This window comes from Thermobia domestica, chromosome 7, assembly GCF_964235325.1.
Source record: "Thermobia domestica chromosome 7, izTheDome1.hap1.1, whole genome shotgun sequence".
NCBI lineage: Eukaryota > Metazoa > Arthropoda > Insecta > Zygentoma > Lepismatidae > Thermobia > Thermobia domestica.
The window spans coordinates 71,337,389-71,365,063 of record NC_137460.1 but is presented as its reverse complement, the minus strand read 5'-3'; the positions used below and the strand labels follow the sequence as shown (position 1 = coordinate 71,365,063).

The 27,675-nt window shown below is 31.9% G+C and overlaps 1 protein-coding gene across 5 annotated transcripts in view; it reads left to right on the top strand.

The window, feature by feature from the left end:
• The window catches only part of SLO2 (slowpoke 2), a 664,715-nt gene that overhangs the window by 553,197 nt on the left and 83,843 nt on the right, over window positions 1-27,675 (top strand). For 2 of the 5 annotated variants that reach the window (XM_081764837.1, XM_081764840.1), the window contains 5 exons: window positions 2,896-3,140; window positions 7,089-7,253; window positions 8,909-9,056; window positions 21,243-21,308; window positions 24,541-24,646. In XM_081764837.1, the coding sequence (XP_081620963.1) occupies window positions 2,896-3,140; window positions 7,089-7,253; window positions 8,909-9,056; window positions 21,243-21,308; window positions 24,541-24,646 (730 nt within the window). The remainder of the gene's footprint in view (window positions 1-2,895; window positions 3,141-7,088; window positions 7,254-8,908; window positions 9,057-21,242; window positions 21,309-24,540; window positions 24,647-27,675) is intronic. The other 3 variants (XM_081764841.1, XM_081764839.1, XM_081764838.1) reach the window with 2 other exon arrangements.

The following is a 27,675-nucleotide window of genomic DNA, read 5'->3' as shown; positions in this document are numbered from 1 at the left end:
AATAATTTATTTTAGCACGATTTCCTAAACTTTATATTGAACAAAATTCCTAAACATTAAGATTTTGATTATGAATTTCAAACATGTTTATAGTGCGTCCAGTAAGAGAACGTCTCTGACAGCTCGCAGTGACATTGCCACTACTCGCGTGTCAAGGTTTTTTTTCGATGCAACTGTAGTGGAAATTTAATTAATGGTATAAGACAGAGTGATCGTGGTTGGTAACACTGGTATCAAAGTAGGGGCGGCAATGTCCCATCGCATGTGGTAAGAAACGTCAGAGACCATCTCTTGTTGGCCGTGCTATAGCAATATTGGCTAAAATAAGGAGACAGAAAATTATTACAGTCAAACCTTTTAGAACATTTGAGAATAATTTGAGTGAAAATAGAAAATGATTCAACTGTCTTGTAATTTACGTAGAGCATTTTAAATGTTTTAAAATATAAATTAACGTAATCAAACACAAAGTTCTTTAAAAAATAATTATGTGAAATTACACTCACGGACTATTATTATTGCAGTAATGCTATATCGCTCGATCTTTGATATACCATAAACCTAAAGAGTTTAAAAAAGGTATTGATAAATTATTATTCAATACCTATGCATCCCAATCTAAAATTTAACGTAGATCACATGCATTATATAGTTTCTCTTTATTATTCATCGGATGAAATTGTAATTTCAAAGTTAATTCGAACTAAAAAATTCAATGGATGCTCAACACTCATTAAATACCGCTAATGAGTGCTTGAGCCCCGGAGCACCCACGTAGTCAGCGCCTGTGACATTAAGTGTAAAAAAAATAGTTTTATGTTATGAAAAAAATTCTCCGTATAAAATATAGAGTAAATTTACCAAAGCATTTTGTGCTTTAGGAAAATGATAGTAACCAAACATATGTGGTCTCGGTTTTCTTTTTTAAGAAAATGTATTCTTTCATCAGAAAACTGCTTTTTGGAAAAACTAAGCACAAACTCTCTCTTTGAAAATAATATTTACCTTAATAAATCCAAAGTTTTGCAATTATGGTATCCTATCTGTTATGGTATCATCCTGTTTAAGTTCGCTACCACAACACAAGAAATATTTCTTGTAGTGAATAACTTTAAAAATACATACTTGTATGATTGCATTTTTAAAATTAATTTTAAGTGTACATAAAATTATCGACTCACTTTGTGAGAATGAGTATATTAATTACTAAGCCCAATGTAAAAAATAAAAACTCTCTCATAGAAGGACATTACATTATCAAAATATTTATTCAGGCTAATTCCAGGAATTCTAAAAATACATTTAAATATTTTCTCCATTCATTCAAAGAGGACTTAAAAATACTAGTACGCAAAATTAATTCCAAATTTCAAAATATTCGAAACGATTTATTTTTTGTAAGTTATCTTTCAAATTTTTCTGTTATTCTTTATCTTAGTTTATTTTAAGAGTTGTTAGTATAGTAGTTTAGTGATTTCCAAGCTTTATCTGTTTTTACAATAAAACTCATAATAAAACAACTTGATCTCATTAACGTTGAACTTGGAAGTTACAAATACTCTCTCGCATTTATGTAGAATAAAAGACAAAATTATACTTTGATACTTACTTAGTAAATGATACCACTCAATGTATGACCTAGAAGACAAGTTATTATTCTGCTGATTGGCATACTGTGTCATATTCATCGATTTTCTGAAACAAATTTTCCACCAACGACTCCAAAATTTCCCTAATTTCAGTTAAATTTTTTCCCTAGTTTGTAATTGATGGTCTTTCTACACTTATGACAGTAGTTCACTTGAATATTTATTGATTGCAAAAGGACATTGATTTTGGGCAAAATGTTAGCTTATATCCTTAATTTTAAGCTCTATGATATGTCCTCTCCCTTAATACTGTCATCCTTTTCCACAGTAGTAATGGGGAAACGAAGACACGGAGCTAAGTCATTTGCCAAATCCTTAAGGGAAAAAAGGCTTCGAAGGGAACTGAAGACAATTTAGGTTCATTGACTGTTCTCAATAAAAGGTAGAAAGAAAGCGTCATCTCAGTAAGCTCACTGCTTACAATTTTCATAAACGAAGTAATCAATATTTTCACTGTCAGTACAAACAACATGTGACCATCCTCAACAACTGCAGCACTGTACCCAATCCTCATTGAAACATTCTCCACAAATAAGACACTCTGTTTCACTACAGTTTCCCACTAACACACTATCCATAGCTTTCTTCATACTTTCTTCATCACACTGGCCTTTCTTGTATGTAGCCATCCTTGTACTGTACCAAGTCCCTGAAAATAAATTCCACCCTACATATCTTCTCAACTAAGACTAATTAGACATTTTCTTCTGTCCTGTACTGGGAACATACGGAGTGTCTGGTACTGGGACCACACGATCTATTAGAAAATATATATATATATATTACCAAATAAAGACTATGGCAATTTTAGCTAATGTTTCCACACTGTACACTTCTTTAATTATTAAGAAATATTATGAGAGCAAAATAAATTAACTTCGCTTATCTGAAGAGGGTGAAAATCTTCTGTAAAAGTTATATGCAATGCAAGACAGGAGCGAGGATCAATTTTCAGCGATTTACTTGAGACTAGCGCGCATGACAGACAAGTGGCGCCAAATACTTACCCTTCTTGATAAATGGTACAATCCACGTAGAACAGCTATTGCTCTCTAGCACTGGAATGCTAAAATTACTACTGTCCGGTACTGGAACAAGCTCCCTTATTAGTGGAACTCTTTAAAAAGTATTTGGAGGGAAGCCCCTCCCCCTTCCGGATTTCGCACCTTGCTTGTATCTATCATAAGTGTAGATCATAATCTTGTAACTAACCTCTCATTTCTTTTGTAACTTTCTTTTCTGAAAGGTATGGTGTCGCACTAGTTGGAGTTCGTCCATCAGAGCTTCCTGAATTTTACGAAGACACAATACTGCTAAACCCGGGACCACGACACATCATGAAGAAGACTGATACCTGCTACTACATGAGCATCACAAAAGAGGAGAACTCCGCTTTCATCGTCGCCAACCAACAGCCCAATTCTCCGGAAAGGGAAGGAGAAAAACCTAAGCAAACAGACGGTACAAAGCTTCGAAACTCCATTTGTCTTAGTGAGTGTCGTATTACTGGTCACTGCACAGCTGAGTGATGTTGCGATGTCACTTACCTCCTTTAAAATTACCTTTTAGATATAGTCAAAGGAATTTTGTTTTCGTGTTTCCCAATACCATGGCGATTTAAACTTAGTGTTGGAACTCATAAAACACCGTGATACAATCTTTCCAATCTTAGTAGTTCTGAACAGATGTCGCGCGAGTCGCATGGGATGGATATGTAGGTAGTTTTCGCTTTCTTACGGTGAAAAGCGAGTAAAACAGTGTTACAATTCTATTTTAGAGATATATAGATAAAGAGAGAGAGAGAGAGAGAGAGAGTGAGTGAGTGAGTGAGTGGAATTGTTCTGTGTAACTCGTATATGTAGTTTATATATCGAGGGTTTCAAAACGGAGTTTGCGACAGTAGTGGTCCCAAAAACCACAATGTGTTAGCACTCCAATCGACAGACCCAAACTCAGATGAAAGTCAAGGGTTTCAAAGCCCGATACTTACAATAACCAAAAAGCCACCATAAACTGACTGGACAGGACTGGAATAACAATCGAAAAACCGCAATAAAATGACTGAACTGGACTGGATTAATAATCAAAAGACCGCCATAAACTGACTGAACTGGACTGAAGTAATAATCAAAAAACCGCCATAAACTGACTGAACTGATGTAATAATTTTTAAAATGCCATAAACTGACTGGACTGGACTGGAGTAATAATAAAAAGACCGCCACAAAATGATTGAACTGGAGTAATAATAAAAATATAACAGCCGTAAACTGACTGGAGTGCAGTAATAATCAAAAAACCGCCATAAACGGAGTAGACTGGACTAGACTGATAATAAGTAGCTGCACTATTCGCATGTCAATCACTCAATATGTAGAATTGTTTTGTTCTCAGTTATAAATTGTTGAATCAGATAAACAGTGGTCGGCATTTATTTAGACCACTTATGAAATTACGAGAAGAAGGTTTACTTGAAGTAAATAGTGGTGGGTTGGATTGAAATTTAGGGTCGTTTTCAACAACGAGACTATATGAGACAGTGACCTACAGTTTAACGTGGGATCCAAATCACCTGAGCTTTCTCTGTGAAGCAAACCTGAGTTCTTCGCGCCAAAGTCATCAAGTAGGATCTAAATGTCGTTTGGGTAAATTTGTAGATGCATGGGAGAATTCACTCAAAGTAAAAACAAAGCCAAACTTTGGGATTACGCTTTTTTTTTCTTTCTTTATAATGAAATCGTAGGTTCAATGTATCACTGTTAAGTACGGGGGAAAAAATGCTATTCAAGGGTTCAGTTTAGCAAAAGTGCTGTTATATGTTGTTATACTACAATTGTTACTTTAGCTTGTGATTGTAGTAGGCTTAACAAGAAAGTTTGGAAAGAACTTGGTATTTCGGGAAAATAGGACATCGTTAAAACTCTATAATATATTTTTATAATTCAAACAGAAAAATCTTTACTGTAAATAGTATTTGGCATCGAAATTAAGTGCGTGCATTTTTTTTAATAATAACAATAATTTACAACGGAAAGAAGCGCAGAATTTTCCTACTACCAGACATTATATGAGGTTGAAAACTGTACGTTTGAGAAAAAGATCGCATAATCCAGGTACACATAGAACTCAAAATATTTTTAAAAATGAGTATAAAGCTAGCAGTACAGCGGCTTAATAATTCAGTTGCCGCTAGTTTAGGGTTTCCAGACGTCTCACTTTGGTCGGAACAGTCCCAGATTTACAATTAACAATGAATTACTTTTTTTTTCCCAAGTGTACCGTTGTACGATTGTGCCCTTTAGGATGAATAAGAGGGACGATTAAAAAAGTGAATGATTGTGAAATTATTTATTTTACTGTCCCACCAGGAATCGAACCCAAGACTACGTGCACCAAAGGCTGACATTCCGGTATTTTAGTCAGATAATCTGGAACCACCTACACTGGTTTAAAGTTCTATCGCGAGCTTTGTGTAAATTGCAATCGAAAAGGAGAGAACTGAAGTCTTTATTCGTGGAATAAATAGTATCCTTGGTTAAATGAACTCAAAATTGCCACTTCAAAGAGGAAAGTAAATACCACATTATTTTGAAGAACTTTTATGGCGTTCCTTAATACCAAAAGAATATATTTGCATCAGAAGAAACTTTAGAATCTTTGGGAGTGACAAAAAGAAGCACGCTGGACTTAACCTAAAAGACTACAAGGTTCAGGCTACATACACGTTGTTATTACGAAATTTAACAAGAGTTCTGCTTAAATTAAAGGCATATCGGTCTCCTTCGCGACTATCCTTCATTAGTCGACTTCTTACAATTACAATTTTCAAAGTACTCTCCTTAGCTTTTCACGATGTAGTAAAAGGTGTTTACTCCGTAAGAGACAAAAAGCTAAATGTCTATTATGTATTTTGGGGAGATGACATCGAAATAATACATGAAGTTCCAGTATAAGAACGCTATCCATAGCTTTGGGTTGAATATTGTAATAAAAGTAACGCTGACCAAAGCTTCAATAGACACTTTATTTTAGACTATAATGTGTTACAGTTTCGGATATCTAACATATCCTTCATCAGACACTATATAGACACTAGATAAAGTCTATAAATTTAAAATACAGTGTGTGTTGAAGCTTTGGTCAGCGTTTCTTTTGTTAGAAGTTCCAGTGCTTCGAAATTTGAATTTCCTTGTAGAAACTTTTGTTAAAATATTCACTGGTATTAATACTTCATCATATCAAGTGTTGCTTTATTTTTCAACCTCAGCAAATTACCAGGGAAATGAGGTTAAGATTCTCCACAAAGTCCGAGAAAAAAAAAAATAATGTCTTGTATTCATAATATGATCAAGCATAGCAAATAAAAATTGTCATAATTGAAGCGTGTACATAATCTTCCTTGCTGCTTCGTTCGGACTTTACTACGCTAGCACCACCTGCACTGAAGTTACTAACTTGAGTTCCAGCACTTAGTGTTTAAACCGTTATGCTAATACTTATTAATTAGAATGAATGTGTTGACTTATTGGTTACAATTACTGATAATTAATTAACTTTTTTGTTAAAGATTTTTGATTTGATCTTATCAGTCACACGAATTTTGCTTGTTACTTTTGATTTGGGTTAGTCTATCTTATGCACGGTTATTTTTCCTTTATTATTAATGAAATGAAAACTTTAAGTTTTACGTCCCGTGGTTATGCCTGCTAGGCTAAAGGAGATGGTGATGGTGAGAAAGGAATGAAAATGGTGGAATGAATAAAGTGGGAGGAAATGGGAAAATTCCGAAGAAAAAAAACATGCACACAGTGTTTGTCCACCACAAAGTGCACTTGGCACGAGCTAGGATCGAACCCCACACAGCAGAAGTGAACGCTCTATCACTGAGCCACCGCGACCCTTTATTATTAATATTATTGCTATTATTATTATTAGTAGTAGTATAACAATAATTTCTAGTGATTTTCAATGATACATAATTTACTTTTAAAGAGATAACCAGACTTATTATTATAATACTTCAATTTTTACGTATTTATTTTCGTTATTAGTTTCAGTCATTTTACTTCGCAGTATGATTATTGTACCGCATGATGTGATCGCATGATTACTAAAAAAACATTTTGTTTCATCAAACGTTTGCTATACAAATGCACAAAGCAACGCATGTATAACAGAAAAGAAGTGTATTTATTTAAGTAGCAGTTCTAATGAAAATTTTAACATTATCATTGCATTTTAAATATTGAACATTTCTTTCTTTTCTCTCCTTTTCCGTAGATTCATTAATACAATACTACTACTACTATTACTATCACTCATACTATTACATCTTCTCTCACAGATATATTTAAAATTTTCACAAAGACACAATACTAAATACTGTTTAAATTTGTTTACTATAAGTTGTTTCATGTCTGTAATTTCCTTCGTTTCCAGCAACGTTTGCGGAAAATGGCAGCGGAGATTCGCGGGAGCAACTAAAAGACAGCACTTCCGCTTCCCATACTTCTGATACTCCTGTTACAGGAAATCATTTAAATGTTCCCAAACCTGGAGAAATGCCTAATCTGCTCAGCCCAGAAATCCTTAGTCAACGAAGAGGTGAGTTCGTGTGTGACGAATTGTTTGGTAATGACATAGATGGTATTTTTAAAATGTATGACAAAATTTTAAAGTGATGTGAATTCACAGTAAAACAATTTTGTAGTTGTAAAGATATTTCTTAATATTTTAATAGTAAGCATACATCTCTATGATAAAGAGGGACGAATCAACATTGTTTTATTAGAGCTTAACTTAACAAATTCTTGATAAGTTCGTTAAACCGTCGAAGTGGCGAAACTACATCATAAGTGTACTCTGTGTTTACATTTCCGATAAATTATTTTTAATTAATTCCGATTTATTTTATTATTTTTTTTTATTTTATTTTATTTATTTTATTTTTTTTTTTTTTTTTACATTATAAGATGTATTAACTGTCAGTTACTTTCTTCATAAAAGTCTTCGTCTTGAAGTTAAAAGTCGCTCATCCGTGAAGCAAAATAAAACATATTTTCGAAACGAAAGGAACACTATAATAAAATTCGAAAGAATAGAAATAACCTTTCTGTCAATGTAGCTTCTTAGCTTCTTACTATGCAAGACAGATGCAGAAAAGCTGACGAAAAGTTTTAGTGATTGCTAATATTTTTACTTCGAGGAACGTACAGTACGTTTATTCATATTTATTATACTGATCCTTGGATTATCTCACAAGAATTATAATTTCTTCCATGTTTCAGTTTGTAACTAGAGGACGAGAGAGACTATATAAACGAAGAATATTAACGTTACGGGCAGCTGTCGACTCATCTTGATAATCTTAACCGATATCGTTGGAAATCACATTCTCTAATTGCTGTTGTTCAATTCTTTGGTTCTCACAGATGGATGGGATATGTTTGCATTTTTTTCTTATTTTAACTATATACATGTTTTCATTTTTCTTGTTTAAATAGTTCACACGTAGCCGTGATAGAAAAACTGTTATTTCCTTCATTTATATATAATTTAAATTCCACCATTAGAGGTCTTATAATGTAGATACTAGGTTGTCCAAGTATAACAGGGAGTTGTGCAGTCCATGTGGTTTGAGTGATTGGTCATCAACAGTCAGCAGTGATAGAATGTATGACCGTACAGGTTAACGCATCGACTCGGTAAACCAGACACCGGGATTCGGATTATGGACCAGTCGTTTATTTTTTCCAGTCTATATATAATTTAATTCGCACCTATTAAAGATTTGGTGTGGTATTAAAACAATTTTCTCCATGTATCATATGTATTGCAGAACTAGCCAATTCGTCGACACAAATCATGAGAGGTAGCATAAATCAATGGTCTATAGCATACTCTGTCTGTAGTGACCACTACTATTGTTTCATGGTTCCCTCTAGTGGACTAGTGAACACATAAGTAAGTCCCCAGCAATTCCTGAAATGAATACATATAGTTTATTTCAAAATTAATATACTATCCTCTTACGTATTAATTAAAATAAAAATTAATAACAATTCTTATATTTTTAACCAAAATATCATATTTAGCTTAGCACTTCATAATTTAATTTTACATAAAATGTGTATTAAACGTATGTGGAAATAATATATTTGATTTATGTGGTAAGCGTCAAGTAAGTAGTATGTTAAACGTGGAGTATTGCAGTTACATCAGTAGAAAAATAAGCCTAAAACTTCGTTTGAATGCTACAGGTAGTCGACGACCAAGTATCCTTCCTGTGCCTGATATGTTTACGAGCTCCTCCTTAAACATTGCGTCAGATCAACAAGAAAATGGCGACGAAAGCGAGGACGAGTTAGATGATGACGTGCCATGGAGGTCGCCTAGCGAAAAAATTGCGTAAGTAATATATTATTGTTTAAAATTATATTTAAAAAAAATAATGAATCGAAATATGTAACCAAGAGAAATTGTGTTTGGAGCACAAATGTACAGATAGGTGGGTATATGCATTGATTACTGATATTTATAACCTTATAATAATATTTTGATACTTTTAACAGCTTTCATTATATTAGTCAACTTTATATATATATATATATATATATATATATATATATATATATATATATATATATATATATATATATATATATATATATATATATATATACAGTATTTAGACTTTCAGGCATATTTCTACAAGAATTGCTTTGAGATAAAAGTATTGTTTCACATTAGCGTAGAAGTTTTAATATATGATAGAATATATGCAGGTTGTATGAAAAACCACTTTACAATTTTGGAAACTAATATAGATTTATTCATTTATCTTACAGACATGGTTTGGTGTCATTTTGTGGCAAAATACATGCTCGCTCGGAAACAGTAAAGACAGCCATCTTTGCTCCAACTGCCGCTAGCGCTTGCGGTGACTTGTTTCTAAACTAGTGTACTACGTTAGTCAAAACTTGATGCATTTTTGCTACAAAATGACACCAAACTACGTAAGCTATATAAATAAATCAATATCAGTTTTCAAAGATGTAAAGTCCTTTTTGATACACTCTCCTACATATTATACTGTAGAAAATATATTAGCAAAAGCTCGCTTGTTGCTTTAAAATTTAGATTTATAATATCTCTCATTGTTTTTATCAAACCAAAAAAAAAATCGTTATATTGTATAAATAAAACGAAATCTCGCATTTGTTTTTTTTATAATGGGAGTGGAGTAAGTTTTAAAACTATGATTGTTAGTTACCACTTCATATTATCAAGAAATGTTATAAAACGCTTTATTGCTTCAGATGTAAATAAAATGTTACTTCAAAATACAGTTGAGATTTAAATTCATTAGTTCTAAAGTTATTCATAATTCAGAGTACGATATAATATAATGAAATAAACACAAGTATAACTTATTCTATTAATAAATACAAGATATGTCTTCGGTTCCATATTCTGTACTGATAATCAGTAGAAAGAGAAAGAGAAAGAGAGAGAGAGAGAGAGAGAGAGAGAGAGAGAGAGAGAGAGAGAAGAAAAAGAAAAGTCTTTAATATTTCCACACAGTAGAATTTTTTCTTTCTTTCTTACAGTTTTTGACAGTGGAACAAAGGTACAAAGGAACAAAACATATGATGTCATAGTTGTCTATTCTTTTTCATTATCAGTAGGTCTTCAAACTTTTTGATACTCGCTCAACATCATGAGCCTGATATAATGGTTTAGTGTGGAAGTAAATCTAACTTTTGCGCAAACCAATCAATGTGTCTTTTTTCTTAATGATTAAGTAAGCAAATTCCGTTACGATTATCTTAAATAATATAGTCTATTAATTTCCTTTAATTCCTTCTCCAGCAATATGCTTAAGAAGGGTATCACGGTTATGTTCTACTATACGAAAGAATAACATATCTAATTTCTCTGCAATACAGCCACAACGTTATAACTCTTCCTGTCATCTTTAACGATATTTTTAACTTTATTTTACTCTATGAAAAACGTAATAATTGAATAGATTTAAACATCGTAACCTTTGGCTGTCAGACTATATGTCAAGTAGTACCGGTCACTGAAGAGTACTTCTGGAAGTGTTAAGCACAAAAACTGTTATGCTCATACCGGAAGAGTTCACTGAAATGTTTAGTATTAAAGCACTCATTGAATGAAAACCACTTGAAGAAAACTAAAACACTAGAAATAAATGGAAAAATAATGGAATTCTAAATCCTGAAAACGTAACAAATCTTGTTCTTTTAGCAATATACACGTCTGACATTACATTTATATGACTCACGTCAAGGCAAGATAATTGTTGGCAGATACTTATAAATGCACTGTTCTTCATTTGTAGGTGGAGATCTAAATTGAGGTAATCAATGAAGAAAAATTATCAGAAAAAAACTATGAAACTATATTTAGGTATATTACAACAAATTACTCAGTTACTAACGTTCCTGCTTTTTTTTTTTTTTTTTTTTTCAATATTTCGAGTATTACACTCGGATACTCTTCCTCAGGGACATACAAAGGCTTTAAGCCCTTTGTCCACAACATGATCTTCAATTTTTTTATTTTTTTTTATTTTTATTTATTTATTTATTGACAGTGTTATTTAAACACAATGAGAAAAATAACTTGGTCACTTGCCATTGACTACGCGTTTCTTACGATCAATAAGTAATTAAAACTATTTAATACATATTGTATTCTTACTAATATGCAAAATAACGTGTGTTTAAGTCTACATGTGTGTATCTGTCATCAAATTTTCACATAAACAGGAGTCATCTAATTTTGTATACAGATAGACCATTAACAAATCTTATAGTGTACGTAGCAGTTTTTTTTTCGATTTTCGATCTAGGGGATTGGTAAGGGGCAGTCACAGGTTCTAGAGGATCTAAAGTATAATCTATCTCAGAACCCCTTCAAGTTAGACAACCTGGCATACTTTAATGTGCTTCAGGTCGTATACTATTCAGTTCATGTGAAAAATGTGCTTTTCTGCTAGTTTTACTATAAAATAATTCATAATGAATTCCCAATTATTATCCAAATTTCCTTAGAACTAAAAATCCTTCTTTAAATTTGGCCAAATGTAAAATGATCCAAACATTTCTTTCTAAGGAGTATTCATTTGGTGCAAAGTAAGGTCTTTTTGTTTAAAAAAAAAAAAAAAAAACTTTAAAAGCGTAGATATTTAGAAAATCTTGACAGATATATAACATTGTTAGCACAAATATCCTTTTCCATTATGACCTAACTTTTTCTTCGAACTAAAGAAAGTTACTAAGAAAATATGAATTTAGGATCAGTAAGAAATTCCCCTTAAGTCTTTGAAACATCGCTAACGGATTTTAAAAATTGTTTCGTAGAACAATTCGTTCATTCAGCAATATGTGAGGTGACATGTGAGTGCTATAGTACTGTATATACATAGACATAACAAAAAGGGAAGTATGGACTAGCATAAAATAACATATACAAGGGATGCTAACGATAGTGATATCTCCTGCACTAGGGTTTTAAGAACATCTATGGTTTTCTAAACGAAAGACTAAGAACCTTCATATTTTTCACCAAACTATATCTTCCGTAGAAAGAAATATATTCGAATCGGTTTATATTAGAAAGTAAAAATCCGTCCTTAAGTTTAAACAAAGGAAATTTGAACTAAGATTGAAATCTTTTTTATTAAAAATCTTGTTGGCAGATACGTTATATACAGTAACTAAACTTATCTCAATAGTTTCATCTGTCAGTTGGCCTTGATTGATTACCTTATTTTGGATTTGCACCTACAAAAACAGAATACTGTATTTTGCAAATAACTGGCGACGATTATCTTGGTGTAATTTTCGATACGTCCGATATGTATATTACGTAAACAATGAAATATGTTGCATTGTAGAATCCATTATTTTGTTTTTACCTTAAATGTTTCTAGTTTTCTTAGTTTTCTTCAAGTGTTTTTGCAGAATATTTTCCAGTAATAGTAAAGTTTTTCAGTATTTATTCCCCCGGGAGTGCTGAACTTAAATAGTGCATAAGGTCTTAGAAATTAATAATACTAGAGGCACTTAACAGTAAACTTTAAACAAGATAATGATTAGTCGTCTAGGTTAATTAATGATGAATTTTATCTCTGAAAACTATTCCTCTAGTCACATTTTCATTATGTGAGTAATTCCTGGGGAAAAGTTACAATATAGTACTTCTTAATATTACTTAAATATATAGAACAGCATTGTGATAAAGTACATGAAATAAATCCCACCCAAAGCTTAAATTCTTTTAATGGGCAAGAATAATTTTTAAATGTTTAGAAAGAAAATTTACTCTACAAGCTCGAAGTGAGCAAAAATTAAAATCATCGGTTTAATTTACGTCTTTCGTGAAAAAATCAGATTATTTTCTTGGTTCAAATTTTCCAATAATAATTTCACCAGCGTCATAATTGATCAAACTAGATTTTTTTTTTTTACGAAAGTTATCAAAGAACTGTTTTTTATTCCTTTTTACGGGGGAGGGGAATTAAATTCTTATATTTGATTGATTTCAACTCCATATCTGCAACTCAAACTCCAAAAATCTTAATAAAAACTTATACTATATTGAGTCAAAATCATATAATACTTACGAAACTTATCGTAGAACATCTTTTCTAACTACACTTTATTGACTCAAAATCAAATTATACTTACGAAACTTATCATAGAACATCTTTTCTAACTACACTTTATTGACTCAAAATCAAATTATACTTACGAAACTTATCGTAGAACATCTTTTCTAACTACACTTTATTGACTCAAAATCAAATTATACTTACGAATCTTATCATAGAACATCTTTTCTAATTACACTTTATTGACTCAAAATCAAATTATACTTACGAAACTTATCATAGAACATCTTTTGTAACTCCCTGAGAACGAAGGAGGATGAGATGAGTTCACTTTCTTGCTCTTGATTGATTTTAAATCCAAGTAGAGAAAATGATTGTGAATCCTCAAAAACCGTATGCGCCATTATTTCAGGGATATCTAATATTTTTTTTTAGAAATGACATCGTGGATTATATTTTTTAATGCGGGGGAAGGGTACGAATAATCCACCCTACATTAGAAGATTAAATTCACTGCTCACTCTTGACCAATTTTAATCCAAAGCACTGGGGATTAAGAAAAAAAGCCAAAGGCAGAGATGATTAGGAAGCCTCCAAGAAAATGTGTGACATTTCACTCCAAAACCGATTATTTTTTTAAATGAAAATTATAGTGGAATATATTTTCAGATTTGAGACGGATATCTCAGCATTTCGTTCTTGGTAGAAACTCTAAACTGTGAGGATATTCACATTGACATAAAGAAACTATATGCTAAATTTTGCCGTAATCGAACATTTCTTTTTTCGTAGTTTATATTAGAACATTGTTTTGCATTCGTATGTTCAAACTTACAACGTGAGGTATATTTTACCCCTTTTAACCCCCTTGTCCTTGATGGATTGTAACCACAAACAATAGAGTTATTTCTGCAAGTGGAAGAAAGACACATATCAGATTTCATTAAAATGGGATAAATTTTATAAGTTATCGTAGAACAGATCGATAGACAGGTGAAAAGATGGACGTATACATAAATACCGATCGAGTCGAACCTTCACCGCCTAACGCTATGCTAACATCAATAATACTATAACATTATGTAAAGAAACGGTGGTCCCCATACCTTCAACAGCTTGGGCACAATTCCTCCCATATTTAGAGCCCTCTTTACTTATATGATTTATATTATTAGTGTATGCATCTTCGGCGCTGGAAATCCGGGCTCGATTCTCCACGGGAGCTCATGTGGTTCGGATCCCAAGTTAAGCTGTAGGTCTACGCCTCGCATAGTCTTGGTGCACAAAAGGATTGTAACCTCCAATCCAACTACTTCCTCCTCTAATTTGCCATTCTTCGCCCGCCACCAAAATATGTAGTAAAGAAGACCGAAGTTGGCTGTGGCAAAACCAAGATAACATGCTTTATCGATTAAATTAAAGTTCTTAAAAGCATCAGTACATTGTAGTTAAAGCTCGATTTACATTTTCAATTAGAATTTGTCCCTTCCACCCAAAATCTTTCCATTAAAATCCACCTGTGGATACTTCTGGTACACTATATACAGGGTAAGCACAAAGTCGCTTTCACCAATATGTGAAAAAAATAAAATAAAAGAAACTTGGTGACTAGGCAATCTTTATTGTACTTACAAATATTGTTCAAACTGTCTCCCACCATGTTTAGTGCACAAGGTAAATCTATTCAGCACTGATTTGCAAATATTATGACACAACCGAGGATTGACATTCAATCTCTCGAATGATAGTTCGATTAGTTGTTTCAAGTAATCCAAATCCTGCAGTTGTCCGGAAGACACCTCGTCTTTGACAATACTCCATATGGAGAAGCCGCATGATGTGAGGTCACAGGAACGGAATGGCCAATCTGTCGTATCACCACCACCAATCGAAATGTTGATCCAAGAAATCCTTCATAACACCAAAGTGAGGCAGTGCTCCGTTGTGTTGTAAACTGAATGCTTTCGTAAGGAAGGTTATTTTTAAGTTCTGGAAGGACAACTTCCTGCAACATGCGAAGTCCTCGGTATTTGGTCCTCGCAACAGTTCCTTAAAATAAATAAATAAAATATTATGATACCATCACTTCAAATATCACCCAAACAGTGACAGGAGCGATGTTTAACCCTTTTGTCATAATTTCATGTGGATTTGCTATCACTCCAATAAACACAATTGTGTCTGTTTACGCAACCATTCATCTTGAATAATGAGGTCTCATCTGTCCACAAATTCATTTCCAAAAGTCTCTATCAACTTCCTTCTGAATGAGAAACCACTCACAGAACTCAACACGCCGGCTGGTCCAGATCACATTCGTGCAATCATGCGGAAGATTTGGGTGGTAAGGTTTAACCTTCGAATCCTTTAACATGTTCCTTAAAGAGGTACGGGTCATTCCCCAGGTTACGTACGCATCTTTAGGCAGATTTCTTTGGGCTAGACACACAATTCTGAGCAACATGTTCAGTTTCCTTCATTTCGTACACTTCGTGGTCGTCCGCTTCGCGGTAGATCATACACAGAAGCTGTAGCCTCGAATCGTTGGTTCAGGTTTCTCATAGCTTAACGGAATTTAATTCCACAGCTGGAAATCTCCTGAAGTCTGTCAACACATTTGTGTTTTTGTTGTGTTTCTACCAAGCTTATATTACAAAAATATGTGGTTCCTTTGTTAATTTGCAATTCATCTCAACAGCGTTTTTACTTGACAACTTTACTCAGTAATACACACGTATTTAAACATGGTTACGAGTCCTAGCCACACTCAGAGAGATAGTAGTACCAGTTCTAGTATAAAAAATAAAAAAGCAATCGCTTATTTCCTTTCTTGTTTCGGGAAAGCAACTTTGTGTGTATCCTATGTATATCTACTATTTTATGTGGAAGGTACATTTAATTAAATGTACCTTCCACGTAAAATAATAACTTTGTTTTTAATATCTATTTAAAATAAACAGACTGATAAAAGTCTCTAAAATTGGGTGATTTTCACTGTTGGATAAGGAACTTAACATAAAACATGTTAATATTGAGTTTAATTATTTCTTGTGGTCAATAATAAACAAGAAAAATGTGTATTAATATAATACAAATCTAAAATGATCTAGACAACAGTGTCGAAAAATTTGACTTGTTTCTTATATAGATATTCCCTTTTCATTCCCTAATGAAACATGGAAATAACAATAAATGAAATCGAAGTTTAATATCCTATATGTATCATAATCCTATTGTATTTCAGGCAATGAATAAAAGAAAGTAAAAGATAGTGGAAGAGGTGGATAAAGTGGGGAGGGGACACTATAATAAAGACGAGGTTTGAGTCAGTCCCCTCCTCCGTATCTACACCATTAATTTAATTTGTCTGCAGTACTCTGTAACAATTTGTTTCTAAGGCAAAATGTTTCATTTTAGTCAACAGGATGCTTATGTCTGCTGAACGTATTTATCAAATTAGTATATGATCTCGCTGACGTCTCGTGACGTAACCGTAACACAACGAGATTCCGTGAACACAATACATTACCTTATTACCAAATATTTACTTTTAGTATCTTCAATAAGATAGTTTTTCGATCTTTTAGTTGTGTTTGTGGTAAGTGTTTGTGTTTGTATTTCTTTAGACTAAATCCTTATCTGCTATACTTAAGCCCGTGTGCGTCTTGTTTTAACTTGACACTTCCACTTGTGTGATGTCTTTTGAACACATTTGCAATTGTAATTTTCACAATATAAATTGTAGCATATATATACTGCATGATTTCTGTGCACTGTGAAGTTGATACTTGCACTTTTTCCTTCTCTTTTTTTCTCTATCCTTGTATACTCTTCACCACAGAATACCTTATTCTCGGTAAGTTGGTACGAACAAAAATAAAAAAGTATATATGTATGTTTAAGCTTGCTTTCTTCTATGACGTAAAACAGTGTTTAAAATGAAACAGGCACATCACACAAGTACTATGCTGATACATGGTTTTAAAATAATAAATACATTAATAATTTTTTAATATTTTCAGTAAAAGTAATAAAATATACCTACATCTGAGCCATGAGGCTTTTTGTGTTACATAAAACATGACATATGCATCTGCTTGCTTTCATTCATTCAATATATAATTTTGTAAATTATATTATCTAAATAAAATAGTTCTATTTATAAAATTTGATTTTCTAAAATAGCAACAAAAAAAATCTTGTTCCTTAAAACTTGTAATTACCAACTGAAACAGGAATGAAACCAAATGTGTAAACATAGATTTATGGTTTTAATGACTACATAAATATTCATAGAATAATCCAGACCGAACTGTCCTTTTAATTTAAAATTAATTGTGTTATATACTATATTCTCATTTTAAGTATTCTATAAACAACGTGCTATTATTTTTCTATCTTTTATAACCTTATTAATGATTTTTTAAAAAATATGCCAAAAGCAATAATATTTCCAAGATTATTTTTTCAATAGTACCTAGAAATCATGATCTTATGTTATTCCAAACCTATACAATAGCCCCTCAACCCACTTTTACAATTGTGAAATCATAATTAACTAGTTTATTTGTCTGTTTTGAGATCATAACTTCTGAGTAATGCTTGTTATAGAGATCAATATTAGTTTAGCATAATTTTGAACTTGTGAGACGTAGCGTTATTGTTAATATATAATTGTGAGTTTGTAGAAAACATTAGATTAGATTAGATTAGATGAAATTTCGTTAAGTCAAAATATTAGATGAACAGATTAGATTAGAGTTCGTTATGTCGATTTTGTAATGTCACATAAAAATGACATATAACATGTCAAAATCTAAGTAAGAAAATAGAAACTATAACGCTGAAACCTAAAATAGTTAAACATATTTATAAAGTTATATTCTAAATGCAACAATACTATGCATTATGTAACATCTGTGTTTTTGTTTCTTTGATGAATGATACAAGCCCATACTATTTACATTAGAAGAGAACTTATTTCAATATATTTATATTTCATAACACAATTTCATCATTTTACGAGAAATATATATATATATATATAGATATAGATATAGATATAATCTGGAACAGTTGTTATAAAATACCAAAATTTGATGTGATTACAGCATTTGCGTCAATATATTGAGAAACCTATTTATTTCATACATAGTTTGATTTACTGTTTCTCTTGAAAGATAGTTTTTTTTTTTTTTTATTATATGGAACGCTTCTCATAATCTATCAACATATTGTCATAAATATGATGTAAAATGCTTACTTACGTATAAGCAACTGACTTTTTAAGCTATCAGTACCAAATCTTGAATCATTGAGTTCTGATATTTTTACTTAAAAAAAATAACATTTTTAACATTATCGTACAGGTATTAAATACATACGTTTCATATTTCAAAATTTTGAAATTAGCATACGAAGTCAAGCATAGTAGCAACCAGATGCATGTTCATTACATCATTATATAATGGCACACAAAGAAAATTCAATATCTTTACGGATCTGGAATATTATGCAAAATATGGTTATTCATAATCATGCATTTACATTTTCAATTGCGAATTGTTCTTCAAGATGTAAATTTTTCACACATATAGGGTGGATTAGACGAAAGAATTAATTTTTCTTCAAGTAATGTTCCATGCTATAAATAAATATAAAATACTTGAAAAAAATCAGTCAAATCAACAAATGTCTACTGAAATATTAATATCAAGAATGAAGTTCGGAAGATAATTCCATAGCCAAATGAAACAGAAAAAGTACAGAAAAAAACTTTTATACTAAATGTCTAAAATTAAGAAACTATAGCTTTGAAACAAATCTATTATATAAAAGAGAACGCACAAATCCTTTGTTAGCTCATCACGCTAATACGGCTGAACCAATTTCTTTCATTTTTGGGGGGTTATTAGGATTTGGACCCTAGATGGTTTTTATCATATCACTTTAATTTTTAATTACCAGTGTCTTGAGATAATTGACCATTCAAGTGTCCATAACGTACAAATCCTTTGTTAGTTCATCATAGGTATAAAAATAAACGTATTTATATGCAACCCGCATGACCGTGTCACTCGGCGGGTTAACATAAATGACAGGCGCTATAATGTTAACATTTACTGCAATTTGAAAGCGAAAAAGTAAAAATTATCTAAGTAACAAAGTTTATTGCGTTCCGGGGTGACCGCAGCGAAGCGGGTCACTCGGCGGGTTAACATAAATGACAGGCGCTATAATGTTAACATTTACTGCAATTTGAAAGCGAAAAAGTAAAAATTATCTAAGTAACAAAGTTTATTGCGTTCCGGGGTGACCGCAGCGAAGCGGGGTGAACGCTGCTAGTACTGTATAAAATCGCATTTGTAAAAACCCTTCATACTAAAAGTGTTGGTAAATACTGGCACGCAAGTAATTCCAGAATGAATGTGGAATCTCAAATTCCTTTTCTATGTAGGATATTACAAAAATGACAGAACTCTTTATCCTATTTCTTACGTCTCCGGTACTTAATGACTTAGATTATTGAATCCTTAATTTATTATTATTATTATTATTATTATTATTATTATTATTATTATTATTATTATTATTATTATTATTATTATTATTATTATTATTATTATTATTATTATTATGGACTATTGATTTATATTGAGAACTATTGTTTGTTTGTTTGTTTTATTTATTTATTTATTTTTTTTCAATTGCAAGAGAATTTTAAGTTTTAATTTTTATTTGAGTTTTCTCTATTTTTTAATGTGTCTTGTTTTTATTTAAAAAATGAATTATTTGTAACTGAATTTTTTATTTACAAAATACTTCTGTATACGTTATTATTAACATATTAACATAATATTAAACCAGCATACGAATATTCATTGAATCTATATATCAGTTCATACACAACATAAATTAATTTTAAAAGAAAAATTAAAATAATCAAGAAAGTCAGAAATTAAAATAAACCATAATTTAGAAAGAACATTTTTGTGATTTCAACACTTTAAAATACTATTTGTCAAATTTTGCTTTATTTATATTATTTATTTATTTTATTATAAATTTACTTAAAGTTATTGAAAATGAAGGAGTGAGAGTTTCATATTTTTTAAAAATGTATTTTTTTTAAAGAATGACAGTTTTCATTCGCATATTTTTTCTTACTTTAAAAAAATAGCAAGGTTTGAAACTGACAAACAAGAAATCAGGGATACAGGAATTGTATAATTTTCTTTTTACTTAAAAAGAAAACAAAATTACTTTGCCATCTACATGCATGGCAAAAACAATATATGGCTACGGCAATTTGCTTCCTTAAACAAAGCGTTTTTCAACTTACATCTAACTAAATTCGTTTGGCGAAACAAACCATCTGAAGCTTGTCCTTTCATTCCACTTACGTACAATACATATGCTTAATTATGAATTAAGTATTTACGTACTATTTAAGCTTTATGGATTTAGTATTTTGCATAATTATTTCAGTTTTATTTGTAATGATAGTTATACTGTGTTATTTTCTCTTCTACCTGTATGTGTGCGTATTTTGTCTGTGTCTGTAATCCATATTTGCATGTTGTAGCACTAGTATTAGTACTAGCAAATAATAGAAATAGTAATAGTAGAATAGTGTGCTTTGTAGTCCGCACTAATGTTTGCAGTTGTGACCGAAAGCACTTCCTTCATTCGTTCTGTGCACTTTCTTTGATTGTTATGTCCGTTGAAGTTCGTGCGCTTACAAAAACAAAAGATATCTTTAAAAGATATAATTTTTTTCCTTTTCACTAATCACCAAAAAAAAATATTCAAAACACGCCTTTTTTTGTCACTATAATGACGGTCAGGACTGCCTATGCTCATAGATTTTTCGCAGTAAGAGCTAGATTTTTTTTAATTATTTGAAAGAATCATATCCACTGTAGAAATCACAATTTACTTTTTCTCAGATTGGAGATTTCAGAAAGTCAGAATGAAGAATATATCGAAAGTCTGTGGCATGACGAGTGCTCTAGGTAAGTGGATGTATTTGATAGAAACAATTGACTATCGAATTTGAGGAAATTTAAATGAAAAAATGCTTTCTATAATTTTATCATTTAATTGTTCTACACTAATTAAAACTTTCGCGCTTGTACAAGGTATTGGATTGGAACTTTTAGTTTTTAGTTTTTTAGTTTTGCTATAAGATAAGATAAATAAAATAGACATAGCAAGTTGAAGATGACAAGGGGTAACGTTACGAATTTGTATCATTGCACATTATTGAAATGGGTATCCTAAGATGGAAAACAAGGTTCAAATACTTTCAACAAACTTATTTTCACAGTTCGAAGAACGGATATTTCATAAATATGAGAACTACAGTCAAAAAAATATTTTAACATTCCACTTCCAAAATGCCTTCAAAGTGAATACTCATACCAACTACAACAAGAATATTCTTCACCATTAAAATCTATCAGGAAATAACTAAAAAGAAAATGCTCTACCACAATAAAGTTGCTTTAAAATTATCCATTTTGATTGCATAGAAAAATTTAAAAAAAAAAACAATCAATAACTTTGTCGTTTTCTTTTCATCTTAAGAGCCTGATATACTAAAATAATACAAAATTTACCACTTTTCTTTTGCTTCTTTTTCGTAAGTGAAAGGAGAAAATGAAATGCAACTTACATAATTATAGATAATGTTATTCTACAACAAACAATATGAACGTGAATAATATTCAGTGTTGCCAGAATAACATTTCCCCCCAAAATCTAAGTTAAGGCAGCGACTAGAGGAACAAACTCAACTGCATTTGATTACGTATCATGTTTTGGTATCCTGTGAACTACTTTTTTAAATGATAACTGTATTTAGTTTGTAGTAAACAAAATAGTTTTAACATACAGTTATTAAAATTAAATAATAATGTTATTTAAAAAGTAGTCCACAGGATACCAAAACAACATGATACATAATCAAATGCAATTGAGTTCGTTCCTCTAGTCACTACCTTAACTTAGATTTTGGGGGAAACGTCTTTCTGGCAACACTGTAATTTCTACGATGGCAACACTGAAAATTCTTAAAGTTCGTATTTTCTGTTGTAGAATAATATTATGTATGATTGTGGTAAGTTGAATTTCATTATTTCCTTTCACTTATGAAAAACAAGCAAAAGAAAAATGGTAAATTTTGTATTTATTTTTAGTATGGCAGGCTCTTAAGTCCACTATTGGCATTAGCCAAAGTGTAACTCAATAATGTTTTTGATTGCTAAATAGAGAATCGAAAACAAGAAATATTCATCATCATGAAACAGAACACCACATATTTTTGTGTTGTTAAATTTTAATAGTTTCGTATTAACTGAAATGTGTGCCATTTTGCACACTGAGTTGAAGAAAAGCACGAGAGAACTACAAATGTAAAGCAGAATACTAACAATGCAGAAATATTATTAATTTTATAAACTGTTTAATGGATAGAAATCTAAATGTTTCAAAATCTTCAAGCGCCTGAGAGATAGGAATGTATTGTTGAAAATATATGCTTACTAATGCAAAATAAACTTAGATTTCAGGTAAACTTCTTACCTTCTCTATTTGGTCCGTGTTGTGTGTATGAACTTGGGCTCCAATCCAGTATTTTAAGCCTAGGCGTGTTAAAATAGGAAACTGATCATAAGATTTAAATGAATTATGTTAGGTAAAAGTAAGAGCAAAAGTACTCTCAATGACTATCGAAACGTATCTTAAACACTCTGCGATCATAATCATATTGTTCTCATCTCTGAAGAAAATAACTATCACCATTTGTTTGAAAACACACTGATATCCATAATTTTTTGAATCCCTTGAAGAGTCTATTATCAACAGAATATTAATTTCACTAATCTGAGTAAGACAACTCGCTAACTAGTATTTGGATGGTATACATCAGATCGTATATCGTAGTGTTTTGCGTTCAAAGCGTATGTAGTTAACATTTTTCTGGGCAGTCCTCGAATTATAATTATTGATAGTAAAAAAAGAAAAACATTATCTGAGCTTAATATTTAGCAAAAGTTATAATCAGCTTATACACAATTCAGCAAGATCACTGTAAAAATTTACTTCATAGAACTATTCAGATATTTTTCTTAACGTTTCCTTAAACTATTTTGTGTTAATTACTTACGTTTCCAAGGTGTTGTCTGTTTTATTCATGTCTAATTATTATCTTGTAGAATTCTAATTCATTGTTATTTATTTATTTGTATGATTGTTTTTCAGAAAGTGAGTATTAAATATTAAACAAGTGTCGAATTAAATACTAAAGAAGTTATGAATTAAATACAATGTAAGTTTGAAATGAATATTATGTAAATTTTGGTCACTGGTCATCACATATTCTAGAATAACAGAACAGTAAATTTAGTGAAGGCAACAAAAAACTTCTTCTAGGGTGGGAGCTGATTCCTGACACCAAGATAAGACAAAAAGTATAGACCAACCTGGGTGCATAAATGCTTCCTTTCGGAATTATAAGCTGCCAAAAACATGAAAAAAAATGAACTTTAAAGGTCCATAGCTCCAAAACTATGGGACCTTCTATAGTCAGGTCAAGACTTCACTTAGGAACTAATATGTACGCTATCCAAAAGTACGCGTTTCAGAATCCTAATATATTCACGAAACAGTTTTACGCAGTACATCGAAATTAGAAATGTGATCATATAATATTTACATAATATTTGGTTCAAAGTGCTTTTTCACAAGATACTACGCTTTAGTTATTGACTCGAGAAAGTAATCCTGAAAACTAGCATCAACATGTTTTACCTCATGATAGGTTTGAACATTTTCCTTTGCATTACACACAAGTATATTCGATTTTAAGAACTAGATACATTTATTGATTAACGAATGCTTTCTGAGAATGTCAATAGTAATTCACTATAATTATGTTTGTAGAGAAGATTGTATTCATAAAAAATATAATTTATTCTTACTGAAGTTTGCGTCTAAGTTCCAGATAAAGAAACAGGGTTCAAGAAAATAGAATGAAGTTTCATGGAGTTTTCAGCAGCAAAGTAAGAATTACAGCAACTTCGAACGCGGAAACTTGCCAGACATGTTCAGTGTTAATCGTACCACGTTTTTGTAGCATTTAATGTAGTCTTCGCGTTTGTACTAGAGTGCCTTACTGAAGAGACATCTTTAAACATTAATTTTGTAAACCGTTATTGACCATTTAATTTTTCCTTTTTCTTACAGCATTGTGAAAGGATTTCCTCCTGTCTCGCCTTACATTGGAGTTAGTCCTACCCTTTGCTACCTCCTCAAAGAAAAGAAGCCCTTGTGTTGCCTTCAATTAGCTCAGGTAAATAATATATTAACGATTGTTTCCAGAAGGTATTAAATATATAATGCTTTTATATATAATATACTATTTATTATTACTACTATTAAAAATATTATTCTAGAAATAGATGTCTGTAAATCGAAACTTTTATAATTTACCATTATTGAAGCAACTTGAGACGATTTATCAGTAAGTAAGGAAAAGTTAGCATTTCGTACATCGTATCCAGTGTGAACAGTTGTTGATAACAATATAAACGAAAATTACGAAAAGCGTATTTAACCTTAGGATTGTCAGTTGTCTTTCCTTTGTGCACATCTGAGTGATTGAGTTAGGACTAGTCACTGAAGCACACTTCCGGAGATTTTTTTTTTACATTTAACTTAAAGTTTGAGGGTGGGGTGGGAGACGTTAACAGAAATAAATCGAGTACAAGAACAAATATACAGGATGTTTCAAAACAACACCGACAACGTTGGGAGATGATTCCTGACACCAAGATAAGACAAAAAGTATAGACCAATCTTGGTGCACAAATGCTTCTTTTCGGAGTTACAGGCTGTCGAAAACACGAAAAAATGAAATTTAAAGATCCATAGCTCTAAAACTATGAGACCTACAGTAGTCGGGTCAAGACTTTACTTAGGAACTAATATGTGCCCTATTCAAAAATACATGTTTCGGAATCCTAAAGTACTCACGCAACCATTTTTAAACAGGGAGTTTATCTACGGGCATATAATTTGAAGTACTCACGAACTACCTTCATAAAAATTATTGTGGAAGTACTGCAGGATTCTGAAACATAGATATTTGGATAGGACAAATACTAGTTCCTAGGTGAAGTCTTGACCCGACTACGGTAGGTCCCATAGTTTTGGCGCTATGGGCCTTTTAAATTTCATTTTTTTTTTTTCATATTTTCGGCAGCCTATAACTCCGAAAGGAAACATTTGTGCACCCAGGTTGGTCTATACTTTTTGTCTTATCTTGGTGTCAGAAATCACCTCCTAAACGTTGTCGGTATTGTTCTGAAACACCCTGTATAAATACATATAAGGTACATAAGTAATTATATATAATTTACTGGAGTTCGTTCTGTTTCAGCGTCGAAGCTGTATGGCATATAGACTTATAATCTCATAAATTATATTTTAATCAGTTATTATTATAATGATGTTCCGAGCCATATGAACTCCCTTGAGATTGAAACTGAGAATTTCCACAGAAATGAAAATAAATTGATAAAAGAAAAAAAATATTAAAAATGATATATGATTGTAATGAGGCTTGGTATTCTACACTGTTAAAACCAGCAGGCGATTTACAAATATGGCGGTAATGTGCTTTCCCGTTTATTCTTGAAAGAAGAGAAATCTGAAAGAATGATTTTGGAAATAAGTAGAAAGTGTGGTCAAATGTGTTGTAATACGTTGAATGATCTGTTACAGTTCAGTAGCGTATGCAGGATTTCATTAGGGAGGATGTACGGGTTCAAGCTCCCAAATGCATATCCTTTCACTATTTGTAGCACTAGTTGTGTTCCCTCACATAGCCACTGAAATATATTTAACTTCAAGTAGTGTGTTTGTAATTTTGTATACTTATTTTAATATAGTAAATGTTCATTTTTTAATAATATCTTGCTCAAGAGTGGTTAAAACTTGGAAACTCTTGCATACTCCCAGGGGTACTCATCACTCCAAGTGCTTGAGGCAACCAAATTTAATGTTCTTCCCCAAATTTATCATTCTTCCCGCTAAATTTACCTTCTTGTTTCCAAATTTATCATTCTTCCCCAGATTTTCCATTCTTCTTCACAAATTTTCAATTCATTCCTCACAGATTTATATTCTCCCCATAAATTTATCATTCTTCCCTTCAAATTTACCATTCTCCTCCCAAAATTTACCATTCTCTTTCCACAAATTTATCATTCTTCCCCGCAAACTTTACCATTTCCACTCCCCACGCCTTTCACGCCCCAAATATACCATTCTGTCCCCCTAAATTTACCGTTCTGCAGTTTGATTGTACCAATTTGAATGAAAATCTAAGTTTCCTCAAATAATCTAATGAGTGTAACATGCGCCCTAAAACCCACCTGCGACGTCCCCTATGTACGCTCCTGGCACAGGTAGATTAGGAATATTTGGGTGCTGTGAAAGTGTCAATGGTTGTTGATATGATTCGACATTCAGTTTGACCTTCTAACATCTCCTCGGAAAGGGTACACACGCACATTCTACCACTGCAATAGTTGTGATTCTTCCAGTATCATCTAGATCTTTAAATGCATCCTTGTCCAACCGTTCTATGTTGGCGAATTGCTCCTTCGATCAGCATCAACAATCACCGGCACTTCTCGATCGACTTATCCCAGAACACACGCCCATCACAACAATACTTATATGATCACATCTTCCGAATGAGTAGCCTCAAAATCCTTTCCCAGACTCTCCTATGCCTTAGATGGGAAGACACATAGCTTATCAACCTATTCGCGAACTTTCCATGATATTCTTTTGTATCGATAAGCTAAATTTCAGTGAATAAATAAATAAACCGCAAGAGATGTCATACTAAATGCAGTTGTGATTAGAGCTAGGAATTTTAGGTTTTGCACCTTTAATTTTGTTTTGCTATTTAAATGACCAAATTATCTTGTCTTGCAAAGAAAACATTAAATTAGCACTCTTAATCAATGTTTTCATAGTTTTACACTTTTTCCCGCATTTTATTCCTAAAATAATTAAACAAGAAACACCGAACGTTTGCAGCATCACATTATTTCTGCTTCAGTGTAGACTCGTTAGGCAAAAGCTGAGTTGAGTTGATTTTGGGGTTAACGCTCCTTTCAGCAGCGAGGCTATTATGAGACTTGGACCTACTGATTAACGTGGAATCCGAATCACATGAGGCTCCGCCGGAAACTTTGTGTTAAAGTGATTTTCTTTCCTGGAAGTTATTCACTGATTGTAGTCGTATTTTGTGTCCTGATCTTAAAACCGTAAGTCGTTCATTTGTATCAGCCTCCATTTTCCCAA